The following is a 19903-nucleotide window of genomic DNA, read 5'->3' as shown; positions in this document are numbered from 1 at the left end:
CCCAGCACTGAAGTCTGCAGAGATGGCACCGTCAACTTCAGCCCCGCAGAGGGGACCATTGAGTCTGGTGCCATTGGACTCCCCAGCCCAGGTCATTGAGGAGGTGGAACTGCCATCCACCCCAGACACCTCTGAGGCCACAAGGGACCTCATCACCATGACAGTGCCGAGGTCACCCACCCTTCGTGCCAAGCCTCCGGTATCACATTGCGTGTCACTGTCTCAAGGCAAACGGGCAATGCTCTGTCCCTCGGCACAACTGATAGAATCATGACACTGCTTGGAGTCCCGGCACTGCTCACAATTGCGGCACTAGTTGTACTCACAGCACGGCTCCAGGTCGTGCCAGCGCTCCCACTCACGATGCCGATCCACGCATCAATCCCCGTCGCGTGGCACCGCTCCCAGCACCGGTGCCTCTCTGAGAGCCCGCGAGCTCCAAGTCATGGCACCACTCCGCTCGGCACTGCCCTGACTTTTACTGTACCGATCCCAGTCTTCGGACTCAGAGGAGAGATATAGATACTCAGAGCGGGGTCAACACCGGTCAGGCCATGGACACTCTGAAATGGGGGCAGGGCCGGGGCCTGTGCAGTGGCCATTTTGGATCCCGTGGGCGTACCACCAAGTATAGCGCTCAATCTAAAGACTCCTGATTGGCCACTTCTGAACCACAGGTGCCAGAGGCTTCTGCCAGTCGCACCACCCCTTGGGGTGCCAAGGTGATGCAGTGCCCATGCTCCCCATCCCCCAGAACCAACTCCAACTCCAGTTCCTGAGCAGGACCCTGGACCACCTGGTCCAGCCAGTGAGACAGGACAGGAGGTCCCTGACAAGCAGGAGGGACAGGAGGACCCTGTTCCCCCATTAGCCTCCTCACCTTCCTCTCCAGACAAGGCCGTTGTGGGCACTTCTGTCTCTGGACTCCCCATAGACAGCCACGCCCACCAGGACCTCCTTCACAGGGTGGCATGCAACATGAGTTTGCAGGCCAAGGAGGTGGTGGAGTCGGAGGACCCAATGGTCGACATCTTGATCCCAGAAGGTCTTTCAAGGGTGGCTCTGCCCCTCATTAAGACCATACAGGCCAATGACAAGACCATCTGGCAGACCCTAGCCTCCATCCTTCTGTCCGCCAGGGATGTTGAGAGGAAATACTCCATCCCACCAAAGGGGTATGAATACCTCTTCACGCACCCACAGCCTTGTTCATTGGTGGTTGTGGCAGTGAATGAGAAGGAGAGGTGGGGGCAGTAAGCCCCAGCACCTAAGTCCAAGGACGCCAAGCGCCTGGACTTGTTTGGGCATAGACGGGGGGGGCTACAACTCAGGAGTGCCAGTCAGCAGCTATTCTGAGCCAGTATAGCTTCAACTCCTGGAACTCGATGCTCAGATTCAAGGAGCTGGTTCCAACAGAGTCCAGGGAGGAGTTGGAGCGATAGTGGACAAAGGCAAGATAGTGGCACAGACCTCTTTACGGGCCTCACTGGATGCTGCAGACTTGGCAGCACGCACCTTGTTGTCTGGTATTGCCATGAGGCGTAGCTCATGGCTGCAAGCCTCGGAACTTTCACCCGAAGTTCAACAGATGATGCAGGACCTGCCTTTTAATGGGGCAGGCCTGTTCATGAAGCAGACTGACTCTTGGCCACATAGCCTAAAAGACTCAAGGGCTACTATGAAAACCTTGGGTATGCACACCCCAGCAATCCAACGTAAGCATTTCAAGCTCCAACAACAGCAGCAGCACTCCTACTCTCCTCAGCCAAGGCAGGACTTCTACAGAAGAAGGGGCAGGAATGGCAGAAGGAAGCCTTCCAACCCCCCTTCTGGCCTGACTAAACCATCATCGGGTTCCAAGCATGCCTTTTGAAGGGGAACCCGAGGATGGTGCATCAGCTTCGATTCTGGATCCTTCCCCATCTTTTTTGAACTGTCTGTCCCACTTCTACCGTGCTTGGTCCCAAATAATTTCAGACTGCTGGGTCCTCCGCACGGTGGAAGTGGGATATTCTCTCAAGTTCTGCACCTACCTTCCCACTCCTCTTCCCTTTTCAGAGACCCCTCTCATGAGCAACTCCTTATCCAGGAGGTGCAGGCGCTACTCGCCATGGGAGCAGTGGAGGAAGTTCCTCAGGAGCTAAGGGGCAAGGGATTCTACTCCCGATACTTCCTAATCCCCAAGGCCAAGGCAGGGTCTCAGACCCATTTTAGATCTGCGCAGACTCAACAAATTCATGGTACAGTTGAAGTTCCACATGGTCTCCTGGGTCACCATTATCCTCTCCCTGGATCCGGGAGGCTGGTATGCCACCCTCAACATGAAGGACACGTACTTCCTTACATCAATGCATCCTGTACACTGGGACTTCCTACGCTTCGTGATCAACCACAAGTATTACCAATTCACTGTCTTACCATTCAGCCTCTCAACAGCCCTCCGAGTGTTCACCAAGTGCATATCAGTAGTGGCTCCTTTCCTCCACCAGCAGCAAGTGCAAATATACCCCTACCTCAGTGACTGACTGCTCAGGGGCCGCACCAGGGGGCAGGTGCAGTCCCAAATCTGTTTGGTCAGGTGCACGTTCAAGCGACTGGGTCTCCTCCTCAACATGGGGAAGTCAGCCTGGAACTGACCCAAAGAATAGAATTCAATGAGGCCTTGTTAGACTCGATTCAGGCGCGAGAGACCCGATTCCAAGCCATCACAGACATAATTCAAAGCCTCCAGCAATTCCCAATCACAACAAGGGGTGCCTGAGCCTCCTCGGCCACATAGCTGCTTGCACTTACATGACCCAGGACGCCATACTCCAGCTCAGACCTTTGCAGGCATGGCTCGTCTCGGCCTACCACCCAGGGCACAACAGCTTGAATTCAGTGGTCACAGTGCCGAGGCAAGTCTTCACAACCCTCCACTGGTGCTCAACCCTCAAGCAGTGTGCGAAGGAGTCCTATATCAGGGTGGTTACCCTGCTCCTGCCCTGAAAGGCTTAAAACAGCCCTGGGGGAAGGTTGTGGCTGGAAGCTGCTAAACTGGGCTGATTGGGAAGTGGCTGCAGCTGGGCCATGCCCCAGTCAGGCCACAGCTGGCCTGTATAAAGAGGCTGTGAGCCAGGAGCTCAGCAGTCTCTGCCTGTAGTGAGAGAAGGGCCTGGCTGCAGGGAGCTAGAGACAGGGTACCTGAATGGAGCAGGGCTGGGGAAAGGCAGAGGCGCTGGGGAGCTCCAGCCTGGAAAGCCCCAGGCTGCGGCCTAGCAGAAGGCCAACAGGTACTGGGGGTTGCAGAGGGCAGCCCAGGGGTAGGCAAAGGCAGCAGGTCCAAACCCAACCTTGCCAGTGATGAATAGATCGATACTGCAGTCTGTCCCAGGGCACAGGTTCTAGACAATGACTGGCAGTAGCCATATACTGAGGCAAGGTGGGGATAGAGGGTTGGGGGTTCCCCAGGGAGGGGAGACCCAGATCGGAGGGGTACTGCCAGGAGGCAGCACCCCAGTTAAAGAGGCACTGGGGTCCAGGGAGGTGCACAGGAGCCAGAGGACAGGTGGATCACTGGCCTGCAGAGGGCGCTCCGGAGCTGGAACAAGCTAATTCCTGGAACAGACCAGCAGGAGGCACCACAGGGGTGAGTCCACACGTCTACAAGTCCCCTTCCATAATCCTCAACCATCCTTGTCTCTGGTTATGGATGCATCAGCTCTGGAATGGGGTGCGCATCTGGGGGACCTCCAGACATTGGCCTGTGGTTGCAGGATGAGATCTCCCTACATATCAACATCAAGAACCTGAGGGCGGTGTGCCTAGCCTGCCAGGCTTTCCAGGACCAATGACAAGGCCAGTGCATAGCAGTTCTAATGGACAACACCACCACCACGTTTTACATCAAAAAGCAGGGTAGAGCCTGTTCTTCTCCCCATATCGGGAAGCCCTCCGACTGTAGGAGTTCTGCACAGCCCTCTCCATTCAGCTTGAAGCATCCTGTCTACCAGGAGTTCAGAACATGCTGGCGGACCACCTCAGCAGGTCCTTCCGTAATCACGAGTGGTCCATCCAGCCAGATGTCATACATCTCGTTTTCCAAAGGTGGGGGTTTTCCCAGGTTGACCTAGTTGCTACCCAACACAACAGGAAGTGCCCAACGTTCTGCTCCTTCCAGGGTCACAGCCCCGGCTCACTCACAGATGAATTCCTGCCACCCTGGAGAGGTCACCTGCTCTACGCTTTCCCCCTGTTCCCTCTCAGCCACAAGATCCCGCTCAAGGTCCACAGAGAGTGGGCAAAAGTAATTCTGATAGCTCCAGCATGGCCTCGACAGCACTGGGACACTATGCTACAGGAGCTGTTGGTGGACGCACTGGTCATGTTACCTCTCTTCCCCGACTTACTCACTCAGGACCATTGTCGCCTCCATCACCCCGACCTGCGGTCCCTCCACCTCACAGCTTGGAAGCTTCATGGCTGAACCCCATGGAACTTCTGTGCTCAGAATAAGTAAGGGAGGTCCTCCTTGGCCGCTGGAAGCCCTCCACTACAGCCACGTATCTGGCAAAGTGGAAGAGATTCGTGTGCTGGTGTGACCAGTATCATACACACCCCCTTCAGGCACCTATAGCCCTCATCTTAGAGTACCTCCTGCACATGAAACAGCAAGGCCTGGTGGTGTCCTCCATGAGGGTTCACCTCGTTGCTATCTTGGCTTCCACCCAGGAGCATCTGATCGATCCATCTTCGCCAACCCTATGGTTGGTCACTTCCTCAAAGGTCTGGACTGCCTACATCCCCAGATCCGGCTGCCTGTCCCTGAGTGGGACCTTAACCTTGTTCTCTCCAGGCTCATGGGGTCCCCATTTGAACCACTGGCAACTTGTTCCCTCCTGTATCTATCTTGGTCACCATTACTTCTGCAAGGAGAGTGTCTGAGCTAAAGCCCCTCACCTCTGACCCACCTTACACGGTTTTCCACAAGGATAAGGTGCAACTCATGCTTCACCCAGTCTTTCTCCCCAAGGTGGTGTCGCACTTCCACACCAGCCAGGACATTTTCCTGCCCGTCTTTTACCCTGAGCCTCATGCCAGTAACTGGGAGCAGAGGCTGCACTCCCTCGATGTTCGGTGAGCACTAGCTTTCTACACCGAGCTCACTGAGCCATTCAGAAAATCAAACCAGTTGTTCATAACGGTGGCAGACTGGATGAAAGGCCTCTCGGTCTCATCTCAAAGAATATCCTCATAGATCACTTCATGCATCCACATGTGCTATGAGCTGGCCAAAGTACCAGCCCCCAGCTCTTACGGCACAGTCCATGAGAGCCCAGGCCTCGTCAGCAGTGTTCTTGGCCCAGGTCCCGATCCAAGAAATCTGCAGGGCAGCAACTTGGTCCTTGGAGCATACCTTCACATTACGACATCATCTTGCACGCCCGAGATGATGCAGCTTTCGGCAGAGCAGTGCTCCAATCAGCAATTCCATAAGTCCGACCCCACCACCTAGGTAAGATTTGGAAGTCACCTAATTGGAATCGATATGAACAATCACGCGAAGAAGAAAATATGGTTGCTCACCTCTCATAATTGTGGTTCTTCGAAATGTGTTGCTCATATGCATTCCAAACTCGCCCGCCTTCCCCTCTGTCAGGGTAACTGGCAAGAAGGAACTGAAGAGGCACCAGGCCGGCAAGGTCATATATGAAGTGCCATGAAGGCGCCACTCCAGGGGGCTCCACAGCCAACCATGGGGAGTGCTGCTAGGGGAAAAACTTTCCTACGACCGTGCCCACGGCATACGCACACCTAATTGGAATGGACATGAGCAACACATCTCAAAGAACAACAGTTCCGAGAGGTGAGTAAACGTTTTTTGTTCAGATATTCCCCCAAAACAACCTTTACTTGCATATTGCTGTTCAATTTTGTTTGTCCATTTGTAGTTTGCATGGCAAAATAACACCAACTTAGATGGGTGTCTGATCCAGCCCTTTAATAAATGATCTTTTTGTGACCACTGGTAATTGGGAGACAGTAAGGTCCAACAGCTTGAGGCACAGGACAAGGCTCTTCTAGGTTCTCATCCTATTTCTGCCACTGATGTGTTGCCTGACCTTCATCAAAGCACTTAAATGTGCTGTCCAAATTTCCAGGGAATAAAAATGCTTGATTCATCTTACTGTGCGAGTGTTGTGGGACTGAATCAGTTAATGTTCCTATAGTGCTTCGGAAATGTAATGCGTCGTTATTAGTACTCAGTTGGAGTCAAATTACCTGCCAATGTAAATTGGCACAGCTGTGTTGGAATCTCTGGAATTGCACCAGTTTGCCCTAGCAAAGAATATGGTTCTTTCCTCGGTTGAGGTTATGGAAAACTATAAAGTCTTTATTGCCGTGACATTATGTGTACAGGGAAGAGCTGTGAATGAGTTACACAGATTTTCCCAGACATGCGGCAATGAAAGCTTGGCAATACCCCAGACCATCATGTCTTTTTATTTTCATGCAGTATGTGCCTTATTTCATTCATCTTTTTCCTCTTTTGCAGTCTCCCTCTGCCTTTTCCTCTTTGGAGTGTACTAGTTACTATGGGAACTTTGATGCCATTGCTATGAGTGGGACTTTTTAACATCCAATTTTTATAATGGTTTGCAATCGATATTAGCATAGCTTCTATCATTGCACCGTGGTTTCTGAAAACAAAGGAGTTTTTATGATGACCACCATGACCATATTATGTAGTGTGTTGTTGTGACGCTTCCCGTATTTATACATTTGTGCCGTTTAATTTAACACAAAAGAAAGTTAATCAGGGCTGAAGGGTAGTTCTCTCATTAAACATTAGAAGATTCCAGTAGAGCAAATATTTTGTTTTCGTACATTTGCCAACAATCTTCAGGTTGTTCAAACTTTATTCACTGCCTATGCAGCAATTCTTCCTTTTCACGCAAATGTGTTCATTTCAGAGTGAATTTGATGATTTTTTGAAGGCCGCAGGCTCCAAACTCGTCGTTGTTGACTTTTCGGCAAAATGGTGCGGACCTTGCAAAGCAATCGATCCTGTCATTCATGTAAGTACAGTATTGCCATCCCATGCCACTCCCAGAATAGGGTGCAGGAATTGACATTTCATGGGAAAAAACCCACAAGATCAGAGTCTGATCTTTGTTACAATGATGTAAATCCAGAACAACTCTATTGAGGTCAATGGAGTTACTCAAGATTTACACCTGTGTAGCTGAAACTCTAGTCCATAGAGTGTCCCTTTTACTTTTCTTTGTAGAAAGGGCCAGTATTAAATTAGAAAGGAAGGCATTCGGCGCTCCATTGCATCCTGGATATATGATCTACTTCCATGGGAGGGGACACCTATATTGTCCTTTGGACATAATACACATGCTCTGAGCCTTCAAGTAATTTTATCGGGAGAAAAGGCACAGCCTTGATTTCTGGAAGTAAAAAGATTGGAGCTCCTTCAAAATATTCCCCGTCAGACTTGGGCAGTGTGGCTAGACCTGCTGCTATCCTCACTCCTCACCCTCTTCCCGGGTCGTCTCCATTTCTGAATTTGAACCAGCGTTACCTGTCTCCCACCTGAATTCATGGGGAGTTCTCTTCCTGTGAACACTTAGGGCTAGATTGTGCCTAGTTCTGCATAGGTGACGCACAGGGAAAGAGTGCAGAATAATGAACCTGACTTCCCTTGTGCCCCTGCATGGGGGCAAAGCACAGTCTCAGGCCTTGTGTTCTCACGGTGCAAGCAAGGACTAGGGGAATCGAGGGCCTACAGCAGTACTAGGAATCTCATAAGGGATCGTGGGACAAAGGTAGAACCTTCCACCTGCTGTCCAGACCAGTGGAGCTGGGATGGCGTGAGAAAGTAAAAGAGTGTAGCAGCAGCTGCCACTGCTGTGTGCACCCCCCTAGGAGAGGTACTACACCTCCTGCAGACACAATGCCTTCAGGAGCTGGGCACCTTTCACACACCCTTCTGCACTCTGTAGCTCATAGCCCTGAATGAGAGAGCGAGAGAGAGACAGAGAGAATGAGGCTCAGACCTGGGAGACAGAATGTTGTGGACCTGATGCAAGGTGTAAGTTGTGGACCTGATGTATGGCATGTGTTATGCAGAAAGTCAGACTAGATAATCATTATGGTGCCTTCTGGCCTTAAAATCTATGAACTCCTGAGTTCTACTTCCAGCTGATACATGGACACCCCCCACCCCTTTGGCAAACAGGGACAATCATACTTACCTATCTCTCTGAGGTGCTGTGAGGATTCATTAACCAGAGCTTACCAAGAACCCAGAAAATGAAGTCCTACCTAGTAATATTATTCTAGTGACATTTACATTTCAGTGCTATATAATTGTTCTGATCCTATGCTCTGATTCTGCAAAAGGATCTGCAGAGGCAGACCCCTGTGCCTGTGTAGAGTCCCACTGAAGTCAACAGACTGGTTCAGAGGTCCTCTCACACAGATTTGATTGCAAGAACTTGGCCCTCACTTGTATCGATCTCTTGGTTTTAGCTGTGCAGCACTCTTATCACTTAGAACAACTGGAAAGTGCAGTAAGGACTCCAGGAACCCAAGGGCTCATAATAACCTACCGTGAAAATGTCTAATACCGGAAATCAGCAACACAGTTAGATGAAGAATGTTTCCATCCATTAGAGACAGCAGGCTTTTAGCAAAGCTCTTAAAGTGATACCCTGGTGTGGAAACATCTTAATGAATCAAAATCAGGCCCCACTGGTGGTTTTGCTGCAAGCTGTGGTAATGTTTAAAAAGAAATGATGTAAACAGTTATGAGACTGAGGACTAAGAAGCATAAACTCTTCCAAAAGAAAACCCTTCACTCTTTTGCACCTTGCCTGCCTGTGAGAGATGAAAACAGAGGAGTGCTCATTCTCAGGTCACCAGTTCAAATCTCAGCCAAGAGATCAGTCACTGATATTTATTCCCATCTGCTGGTGCCCTACATGAAAGGAGCTGAGAGTCTCAGTCCAGTTCCCAATGAGCAGGTGGGCACCTTGAAAAACCCTCCTAGATGATCATGCAGCTGTGATATTAGTTGGGGCTCAGCGGGCAGACAAAGGAGCTTCCAACCACGGGCGGTGGATTTGGCGGCATTTCTCCTGTGTGTCAGGAGTATCGCAACTGGGAAGCATGGAAACATCACTGTGCCAGTGCATGAAAAGGGGTCTTGAGTCCTGCATTGCCAGGGAAATGGACAGGATAATCCAACAGGGCTTCTCCCTCCTCTCTGTTTCTGTGCTCTGCCCTCCAACCCCAGAAGTGATCTCTCAGGCTCAGGGCTGAGGGCCATCGCTGAGTCAGAGTATAGAAGCTTTCACAGCCACTGCCCGGCTGTATTTGTTCTGTAGATAAAAGGGGGTGATGAGAGTTTTTCCACTACTATCCCACTGTGCACTAGTTACTGATTAGGTTGCCTATCTGTCTATTTCCTGTACTCCACTGCACAGAGGTCAGGAACAAAACATGCCTTTTTCCCGCTAAGTGTCCATGCCAGGGCTGCTGCTGAGAGACTCGCTGTTGGGACTGTCAGCAATTATCTAGAATAGCCAGCACTGAGGTCTGCCCAGAGAAGGCCAGGATATTTGTTTTGGGCTCCACTTTTTCAGTATGCACAAGCCTGGGGACAGGATTTGACTGTTCAGTGAATACAGAAGAAAATGGATTCACCCATGCTGTTAGCACAGAGATGATGAAAACAATGTTCTCTGGGGATTTCAACAAGGAATTCTTTGGAGAATGCTTTATCTCATGTCATCCCCTGGGAATTAAAATGCTGATGGATTCTGGTTGGCCATTGGGTCTATTCTCATCCTTAGTCTCACTCTACAAATAGTCCCATTGGCTTCACTGGGCCTACTTGTGATGGGAGGAGCTACTCAACATGACCTGGTGTATCAGAGTCTGGCCCAAAACAAGTTGCAAACAGGTGGGACTGGAATCACCCATGTGATCTGGCTGCTTTGCACCACTTCAGTGATGCAAAGAAGCATAAATCTAGTTTACACAGCTCACTGACCTTGTATTAATTAAGATCCCTGACACCCGATCTCCCCTTCCCATGCAGGATCAGGAATTTCCAGCTTCTCTAGAACTGACATGGGGAGCTGCTGAATGTATTTTGAAATGTTGGGGATTTTCTTGCCATCTTTCGCTTTCACACAGAAAATGATGCTGTTCCTGATTTCCATACAAGGGAAAGCAAAAGAGACATCGTCACAGAATTATAAACAACCCAGCGAGAAAGTGATGTCAGCTTATGTTAAAATCAGTGTCGGGACTTGTTCCAATGACTCAGTGTCTTTCCAGTGAAAAACATCAGGACGCTGCCTTGAAAGCTGCTCTCTGTGACCTGTCAGGCAGGATCACTGCCTGTAGAAGGAGGATTGAAGAAGGATGAATCTGGTGATGCCTGCTAGGAAGACAGCAGGCTAATGTCACATGATGGAGAATTAAGCATTCCCCCTCCCCCCTCACACACACACAACTGTTGTTCTAATTGACTCCCTGTGGATAGGTGCTGTGTTGCAGCCATGCTCATTTGTTGCTCAGCAACTGTGTTAATGAGGCAGAGTCTAATGAGAGGCTTGACCCACCAGCTATTAGCATAGAATGAGTAGCTAATAACATGAGAGAGCCCCTGAAAAGACTCCATTTCCCTGGAACCTTCTAGTATTTCCTGGGACATGGAGGGCATGATTCAGCATTGCCTTACTCCAGCTTTACGCTGGTGTCACATTGTTGCTGCCAATGGAGCAAAGCTAGAGCCTCTCACTCCTGTCAGAAGTCTAAAAAGACAGAAGAGGAGGGTGAGTCCATTGATTGGACGGTGCTCAGGAGATGTAAGGCACAAACACTGTCCTTCATCCCACTGTGCCTGGACTTCATGCCACTGTTCTGGTTCCTCTGCACAGGGGAGAGGCAGGAGCCCAGAAGTCGATGCAGTGGATTGCTCCCCAGAGGATCCCTGTGTTCCCAGTACAGGGGTTGGGTTTAGGGTGAGAGGGGACTGAGCCAGGAAACGGGTGGGGATGTGACCAACAGCTCTATGACTTCCTGGCCATACTGGACAGTCTGACAGATGGAAGTGGGAGAGAGGGGCACGGTGGAAGCGACTGCAACCCTAATAATGCACTAGTGGCTGAAGAGTGGCTCCAGCGCCAGGAGAAAAGTCCACAGCCCTCCACGATGCACAGTGCTGGCTGTGCACTGCTGGGTCAGGACTTGCCCCAATCCTATCTCTGTGAATCTGCTGGGACTGTGTACATCCATCTACATATGGGCTCTTACTGTGAGCAGGCAGTGGCTTCCGAACACCAGCACATCTGGGGGTGTTTGAATCTGGCCGCTTGTATAAAATTAGTGGCCAAATGTGACATTTAGGTCTGGGAGCAAATCCCCGAAGGCCAGAGGTTTGGTTCTGCCTCCACTCCAATGTCTTCCAATATTTTCTGGGTAAACGGTGGGCTGCTGACTTGAATCTAGTGCTTGTGAGAGTAGCCAGCGCTGGACTCCTGAACTTCCCTACCCCTATAACAAGTACAACACCGGCAGTAGCTAAGGAAGCTTCCCAACACTGCCCTGCCAATTTGCTTTAGCAATGACCCACAGGCATCACATCTGGAGGGATCTAAGAGTGCAAGCAGAGTTCAGTTCCCAGCCCAAAGCAGAAAATAAAACCAATTAGGGGCACCCAGTGGGTAATCTCAGCGGAATGCTCATTCCATCAGAAAGCACCATTTCTGGAGAGAAGCCCACAGCCCTTCTCTGGACATTATTAAATCACAGATCTAGTATACAACTCCAGCTATTTTTAATAGTGTAGCTTCTGTACTGTAGACGGTATTGCTGACATATTGCTATGCTTATTAATGGTACTTCAGCAAACAAGTATATTTATTCCATTTATTCCTAAAGGACCTGGCTGTTCGGTATGACAATGTGATGTTCTGTAGTGTGGATATTGATCTGGCAGAGGTAAGCTATTGAAACCATGCTAGCTGAAATCATACTGTTGAAATCATGTTCAGGGTATAATAATAATTAATAAATACTTGGCTTTTATCATCAGTAGCTCTCAAAACACATCACTGTCTTTAATGTTAGACCTTGATCGGTGCATTCAATAAGTAGCCCCTACTCACCTAAGAAGTCAGTCCCACTGACTGCAAGAAACTGCAAGGTCTTACCTTCCATGTCCCTTTTTTCAAGAAAATCAGATATCAAAATACAATCCCATTCCCACAGAGGACATTAGTAGCTAGTGATTTAATATAGATTAGAAATGGGCCAAAACAGAACACCTGTGTGAAATGGCTGCCTACCCTCCAAATGTTGATCATTCAAATAAAATGGAACCGGATTCAAATCACCTTTGGTTTTGATCTTTGCCAAATCAAAAACCTGACTGATTGTGTTGCGCAAAGCCAGCGCCAAACAAAGCTTGGTCAAACGTGGCTGTGCAGAGAGCTCCTGAATTTGGAAGGACGTACCAGGCATTGACTTCAATGCAATTACTCCTGATTTACACAGGTGTCATTTAGATCAGGACCAAGTCCCCAATACAGATACTGTGAGTCATCAATATGGATATAGAGAGTAAAGAGATAACAAGCTGACGGCTTTTTGAATTTTCACCAATCTTTGTCCTGGGATTTTTAATTCTCAGTTGTGCTTAAATTTAGAGCATCCCCCTTTATGTGCTCTAGAGTGTGCAGTGCCATATCCTCAGCTGCTGTTCTTCAACATAGTTACACTGAATTTAACGGCGCTACGCCAGTTTACACCAGCTGCAGATCTGGCACTGCACAGCCAATAGGGTGACCAGATAGCAAGTGTGAAAAATCGGGTGGGGAGGTGGGCAAGGAGGGGAATTGGTACCTATATAAGACAAAGCCCCAAATATCGGGACTATCCCTATAAAATCAGGACCGCTGGTCACCTAACAGCCAAAGCAAACAAAGTCCATATCATTTAACCAAAAATCCGCTAGTAGCAGAGGCACCAAGTAGCCATAAAGGATTAGCTGGACATTCCATTGCTGCTTTTTAAAGAGCTGACATTTTATTTACCATGCTGTAGCACAGTGGTTCTCAAACATTTGTATTGGTGACCCGTTTCACACAGCAAGCCTCTGAGTGCGACCCCCCCTTATAAATTAAAATCACTTTTTTATATATTTAACACCATTATAAATGCTGGAGGCAAAATGGGGTTTGGGTTGGAGGCTGACAGCTCATGACCCCCATGTAATAACCTCGTGACCCCCTGAGGGGTCCCAACCCCCACTTTGAGAACCCTTGCAAGCAATTTCTGCCTTCGTCTACAGCTGTGCAATATGGACATTTTCACATCAGCATATCAAAGCGTTAGAAAAATCTCAACAGCCCCTTCAAGATATTGTGCATATATCAAGCGGCAAGGTAAAACTATGACTAATGAAGGGATTGTACAAGCAGCACAGTAGTGCAAAAGCTCTCGCTGACTCAGTTGTCTTCAGCATGAATGACAAGCACCAAAGGCACCTTGCTGAATGCTTTGTAAGGCATTCTCATGAGTAATAATTCTGTGTACTGTGTGTTATCTTGTCACATACTAGCTCAACGGTACTGTGCAAGCAGCTTTTCTGGGGTTTTTTTTAATCTTACAGGTAAATTTCCTGTATTTCTCTTGACTCATTCTCTTTATTATTGTTATAGCTATTTGCCTGAAAGCATGCCCTTGGATTTTAATGAATGGTTCTAGAACTAGTATGACAGGTGATTTTACAGGCGTTTTTCTCACTTTTCTAGGACGTGGCTAATTCTTGTAAAATTATCGCCATGCCAACATTTCAGATGTACAAGAAAACAGAGAAGGTATTGTAGGGCTAGCGACATAAAATGATAATTGTGGGTCTTTGTTTTATTAGTATGACAGCAAAGGCTAATAACTTGCTATATTCCTTCCTAATGATGACTAGGCCTAGTTCAGAAAGATTTCTCTGAAACTCTTCCCCACATTGCTGTGATGAAGTGGGAATGTTTTTAATGTTTTTTTCTAAATACTGTATGGGTGCCTCGGTTTCCCCTATGCATTTTTTAAGTATATAGGAGGTGAGATAGGGGTGCGTGATTGTTGCAGAGCCGTAGAGGGCAGGTGCAATGCCATCTGCACAAAGAATGCCCGACACCCTGTCTCCTGGCAACTGATGGCTTGGGCCCCTCCCCTGCAAGATGCCAACTGAAGGTGTTGGAGAACAAAGAGATCAGGTGGCCTTCTGGTCTGGGAAAATGACAAAAGGCCAGAGGAGGGGCTGGAAGGAGTGTCAGTTTGGAGCTGGCTGGGGAAACGGAGGGAAGCCCATAACCTGGGTCTGGGCTCCCTACCCCCCAAGACAGACCTGGCTGAAGGGTCCTGTTTTCTGTACCTACAAACTCTGTTTTAGACTGTTATCTTGTTGTCTAATAAACCTTCTGTTTTACTGGCTGGCTGACAGTCACAGTGAATCACAGGAAGTGGGGCTGCACTGAGTAAAAAGTCTTCTATTTTTTAAACATTTCAGGCTTTTGTGTGAAACAAGTGCCTAAGAAAATAAGACCTTTTGCAACAGAAAAAACTCAGCTGTGGGATTTGAGCCACATAGTTTGAGCCTTGATCTGAATTTTCCCAAAAATCTAGGGTGTTGAGTTCCAGAGTTTTGATTCAAGCCATTCAAGAGTTTGGATCTAGAACCAAACATCTGCAGATTCCCAAAGCAGGTGGGATTTTTTTCTGGGTCCATCTCTAGATCAGATGAGTGGGTCATTGTTACAGGGTGACTGGTCCCTGTCAATGAAGCAGGTCCAGTTCCCCTGTGCCAGAATAGGTGCTCCCAATTTGGCCACTTAATAGAACAGTGCAGCACCTGGGGTCTATAAAAAATCAGGGAGAGACCCAGTAGGAGTGAGTCAGAGGAGTTGGATTCAGTCAGGGGTACGAAAAGCTGCCAGATACCAGGAGCACTGGAGACGGTCCCGGAGGGAAGCCAAAGGTACTTCCTGGGGGAAGGCTGTATGCAAAGAGGGAATCCCTGCACCAGGGCTGGAGAGTTTAGAAGGCAGGGGAGCAGCAGAGGCTCTTATCCTCTGAGATCTCCAGGGCTGGACCCAGAGGAACCAGAAGAGGGCCAGGGGGAAGTGAAGATGCACCTTAAACAAGAATGCTCCCCAGCAGAGAGGCTGTAGGGGTTCTTGCTGGGAAGAGTGGGATTTGAATCCACTAGGAAGGGCTGTGGTGGCTGTCCTGGGACAAGGACAGGAGAGGATGGACAGAGACTCCAGGTGTGGATCAGAGGCGCCAGTGTGTGCTATGTGGGATGTCAAGGGATGAAATGCCTTAAGTTTTAATGACTGTTTGCACAGGGGTGAGAAATAGACCAGGCCTGGGAACTTGTTTGGGACCATTTGCATAATGGGACTGGTATATTATAAAGCAATCAGGGTATAATTGTGTCACTTTGAGCCTAAAGTGAAGTGACCAGGGACTCTGAAAGGATAACCTGAGACAGTGCACATGTCTTGTCATGGCCTGCCATAGGTGGGCGCTCCAAGTGGGACTGCCCTAGGACAGTAATCAAGTTCTGTGGTCTGCCACCATCCTGGCCTGCAACATCCCCATTTTGCCAGTCAGGGGTCTCTCTCCGATACAGAAGGTACTGTGAATAATTGTGTTGAATTGTGTGGCGGTCTTCTATCCTAGAAAAATGTGCATCGGTTGAGGGGCTATAAGTAGAGCACAAAACTACATGGATTTTGCATCAGGCATTGAAGCCACGTCTGTGGAAATGAGAGGCTGTAGCGTGTTAAATCACTGTACTACGCAGCCCAGTGGAAAGTTCACAAGCTGGCTTTCAGTCCTGTTTTGTATGGATAAAAGGGAATAGGATAGGCTAGAGGTATTTGAAATAATGAAGAATAGAGTGAAGGCTGATAGAGTGCTTCTCTTGATCCAGTCATAAAATACAGAGTCAAGGGATCAATCAATGAAATAAAGTGCTAAACCTACTCTTTGCAATTGCACTCCAAATTTTGTGTGGATAGATGCTCAATTATTTGTGACACTGCATTTTTGCACATAGGATTGATCCAGAAGCCACTGACATCATTGGAAAGACTCCCATTGACTTCAGTGGGCTCTGACCCAAGAGACTAATGGGTAGTAGTTAGATATGCAACTAATCAATTTGTGAGACCAGTTGCAATTTGCACATGCAAATCTGAGGTGCAAGGATGAAGATGGAAAAACTTGGTTGCAAAACACTATGGGCATAATTTTGAGGCAGCTTTCGACAATTGGGCTAAAAAGACAGCACATTTGAAGTGTATCAAAGGGAATTATTTTTTCATCCATTTAACCTGTCGAGCACACTGCTGCCACAGGATATTATTGAAGCAAATAGCATAGTATTTTCACGTGAATAAGTCTCTTATCCACAATGATATTCTGACAATGCACAGCCTAAGCTGCTTACCAGAGAAATCGTATCTGTATCCATGGTAAATTACTGCACAATTAGCTAGATGAAATATGTCGGGGGGGGAGGTGGGTGTTCACTTTCTTCTGAAACATCCAGTTCTATGATGATCATAAGAAACAGGATCCCCAACAAGATGGACCATTTTATCCTTTCATCCTGTCTGCATCATGTTCTGTCCTTGTATGACAATTCTGACTGATCTGCTCCCAATGTCATAGTGCTATTCCAGGACACAGTGTTTGGGCGTGGTGATTTGGGTGTGATCACAGGCAGTCTGTGGGTGACTTGCAGGGAGTGCATGGTACAGTTTTGGGATTCCAGTACACTTAGAGCTAAGTTTGTCACCGAAGATTACTCCAAGGAGCTCTACCACAGGATCCCACAGCATACCGGGTGATATAACATGCACATTGTTTGCCATTGAGGCTACAATGTACTATACTGTAGTACAAGTAATGCACAAAATAGTTTACATCCATTCACGTGTTCAGCCAAGGTTTGGTTGATATCTAATATCCCCATCACAATGGTTTGTCCTATTAGTAGTCTATGTAACATCCTCTTGTGTGGTGGACCCCTCTGGTAGAAGACTGAATGCTGTTAAAAAAGAACCAGAATGATTTGCTTTACAGGTGGCATTAAATACAGTCCACTTTTAAATCCACAGATCCTCTCCAACCTCCTTATTTCCTTTTCCCTTTCCCTTTGTAAAAAGGAACATGGAACTATTAAGTTGACTTGCTTAGTCAACAAAACCTCATGTGATGGACTGTCACAGCTAGGTCAAAATGGTTCTGAGAGTTCATGTAAGTCTTCTTGTGAAAGGCAGGCCGCCCAAAGGGGGGGCAAGTGGGGCAATTTTCCCCAGGCCCTGGGCCCCGCAGGATCCTCGCGAGCCGTTCCGGGTTTTTGGCAGAACTTCAGCAGCGGGCCCTTCACTCGCTCCGGGTCTTTGGCGGCGGATCCTTCAGTGCAGCGGAAGACTCGGAGCAAGTGAAGAACCTGCCGCAGAAGTGCTGCCGAAGCCTCGAAGTGCTGCCCGGTGAGTACAAACGCCACAAGTGGCAGGGAAAAAAAAAGGCTTTAGGCTGCTCTACTGCTGCTGCTTCATTCTTTGGCTGCATTTGGTGGTGGGGCCTTCCCTCCAAGAAGGACCCATCTCTGAATTGCTGCCGAAGACCCAGCCCTGCCCCAGGCCCCCTGAATCCTCTGGGTGGCCCTGGTGAAAGGTAAAGCATCAGACTCACTGTGTACTTATAAAATAACTTAGATGACTATAGATGACTGAAAAAATATAGCTTACATAGACTGAGAGGCTCACTGATCAATGGACAGGCCTCCTAGAAGCGAAGACAAGATAGTTTTGCTTTTAGGGACCTGATTCAGCAAAACATTTAAGTATGTGCCTATTTTCCCTCAAAGTAAATGGGACTTGCGCATGTGTTTACAGGTAAGCACATGTTTAAATGCTTTGCTGAATCAGAGCGTGAAAGGAGGAATCCCAAATCTCTGTCTCTGTGTTAGAACAATCCTTGAATATGAATCTCCCCATGTGCAAGGTTATGCAGGTGTGTGAGTGTTTGCGGAATCAGAGCCCTAGTGTGCAATTCTTATGAAATTTTATTGTTTATCTCAAACATTTTTTTTAAAAAGGAACTTTCTAAATTGCAATTTACTGCTTTATCAAATCAGAATTTTTTGCAAAGTAAACCTTCTTTTGTTGTTGTTTTGTTTTGTCTGTTTGTTTGTAACTAGATTTGTGAAATTACTGGTACTGATACCAGGAAGTTGGAAACAAAGATTGAAGAACTAATGTAGTTCCTGCAGAAAAGAAAAACAGAAGTTCCATTAAAATCCACCTTCTGCAGTCTTGTATGTGTCTATTTTCCTTCAATCCAGTTATTCAGAAATGATGCATCAAAATGTATGAAGCTTCTCATCTGTACAGGAAGGAGAATCTTGTGGTTAAGGCACAGGAACGGGACTCAGGAGATCTGAGTTCATTCTTGGTTCTGCCTAGGGTTGCCCAGTGTCCGGTTTTCGACCAGAAGGCCTAGTCGAAAAGGGATCCTGGCAGCTCCAGTCAGCACTGCTTCTGGGCCATTAAAAGTCCGGTTGGCGGTGTGGTGGCAGGCTCCCTACCCAACTCCATGCAGCTTCTGGAAATAGCTGGCATGTCCCTCTGGTTCCTAGGCATAAGAGCGGTGAGGGAGCTCCGTGCACTGCCCCGAGTGCCAGTTCCACAGCTCCCATTGGCCGGGAACCTGCAGCCAATGGTAGCTGCTGGGACGGCATCTGCGGCCAGGAGCAGCACATGGCGCAGAGCCCCCTGGCCGCATCTCCACTTAGGAGCCAGAGGGACATACTGACCACTTCCGGGAGCCACCAGAGGTAAGCACAACCCGGAGCCTGCACCCCTCACCCCCTTCCACACCTCAACTCCCTGCCCCAGGCCTGAGCCCCTTTCTGCACCCAAATTCCCTCCTGGAGCTTGCACCCCACACTCACTCCTGCACCCCAATCCCCTGCCTTATCCCTGAGCCCCCTCCCACACCAAAACTCCCTCCCGGAGCCTACACCCCTCCCATGCCCCAACCCCCTGCCCCAGCCCTGAGTCCCCTCCCGGAGTCCAAACCTCTTGGCCCTAGCCCTGAGCCCCTCCTGCAGCCAAAACCCTTCATTCCTGGCCCCACCCCGGAGCCCACACCTCCAGCTGGAGCCCTCACTCCAATCTCTGCCCTAGCTCTGAGCTCCCTCTCACACCCAAACTCCCTCCCAGAGGCTGCACCAACCTCCTGCCTCAGCTCTGAGCCTCCTCCCGCACTCCAAACCTCTTGGCCTCAGTCTTGAGCCCCCTCCTAAAGCCAAATTCTTCATCCCCGGCTCCAGCTGGAGCCCTCACCCCAATCCCTGCCCTAGCTCTGAGCTCCCTCTTACACCCAAACTCCCTCCCAGAGCCTGCATCCTGAACTTCCTCCCACATCCCAACGCCCAGCCCTGAGCCTCCCCCCTCCCCCCGCACTCCGAACCCCTCGGCCCCAGCACAGAGCTCCGTCCTAACCCCAGCCCCGTGCCCCAGCCCAGAGCAACCCTAGCTCTGCCATAGACTTTCTGGGTGAAATCCTGGCTCCCATTGGCTTCAATGGAGTCAGAATCCACCCTGTATGTAACCTTGGGCATGTCACTTAGAGCCAGATTTTCTAAAGAGCTTGGAGCTAATGTTCAAGTGCTCAGCATTCAAAATTAGGGCCCGTACATTGGGTGCTGGCCCCTTATTAACAATCTGGCATAAATGGTGCCTAAATGGAAGCTGAGTCCTTTTGAAAACCTGGCCTTCAATTCAATCAGTTGGGAGAGGATGTCCCAGGAAGGAAACAGCAA

General features: G+C 48.9%; 1 protein-coding gene across 1 annotated transcript; it reads left to right on the top strand.

Moving 5' to 3' along the window:
• Positions 1-978: 978 nt before the first annotated feature.
• On the top strand, positions 979-18340 carry LOC115653498 (thioredoxin-like). The gene is made up of 5 exons (XM_030566861.1): positions 979-1227; positions 6954-7058; positions 11944-12003; positions 13818-13883; positions 18278-18340. Exons 1-5 carry the CDS (start codon positions 979-981, stop codon positions 18338-18340), a joined length of 543 nt encoding a protein of 180 aa, XP_030422721.1.
• The last annotated feature ends 1563 nt before the right edge of the window (positions 18341-19903 follow it).

The sequence above is a fragment of the Gopherus evgoodei genome, chromosome 6 (genome assembly GCF_007399415.2).
Source record: "Gopherus evgoodei ecotype Sinaloan lineage chromosome 6, rGopEvg1_v1.p, whole genome shotgun sequence".
Classification (NCBI taxonomy): domain Eukaryota; kingdom Metazoa; phylum Chordata; order Testudines; family Testudinidae; genus Gopherus; species Gopherus evgoodei.
Note: the sequence above shows the minus strand (reverse complement) of the source record. Positions and strands in the feature narration are given on the sequence as shown.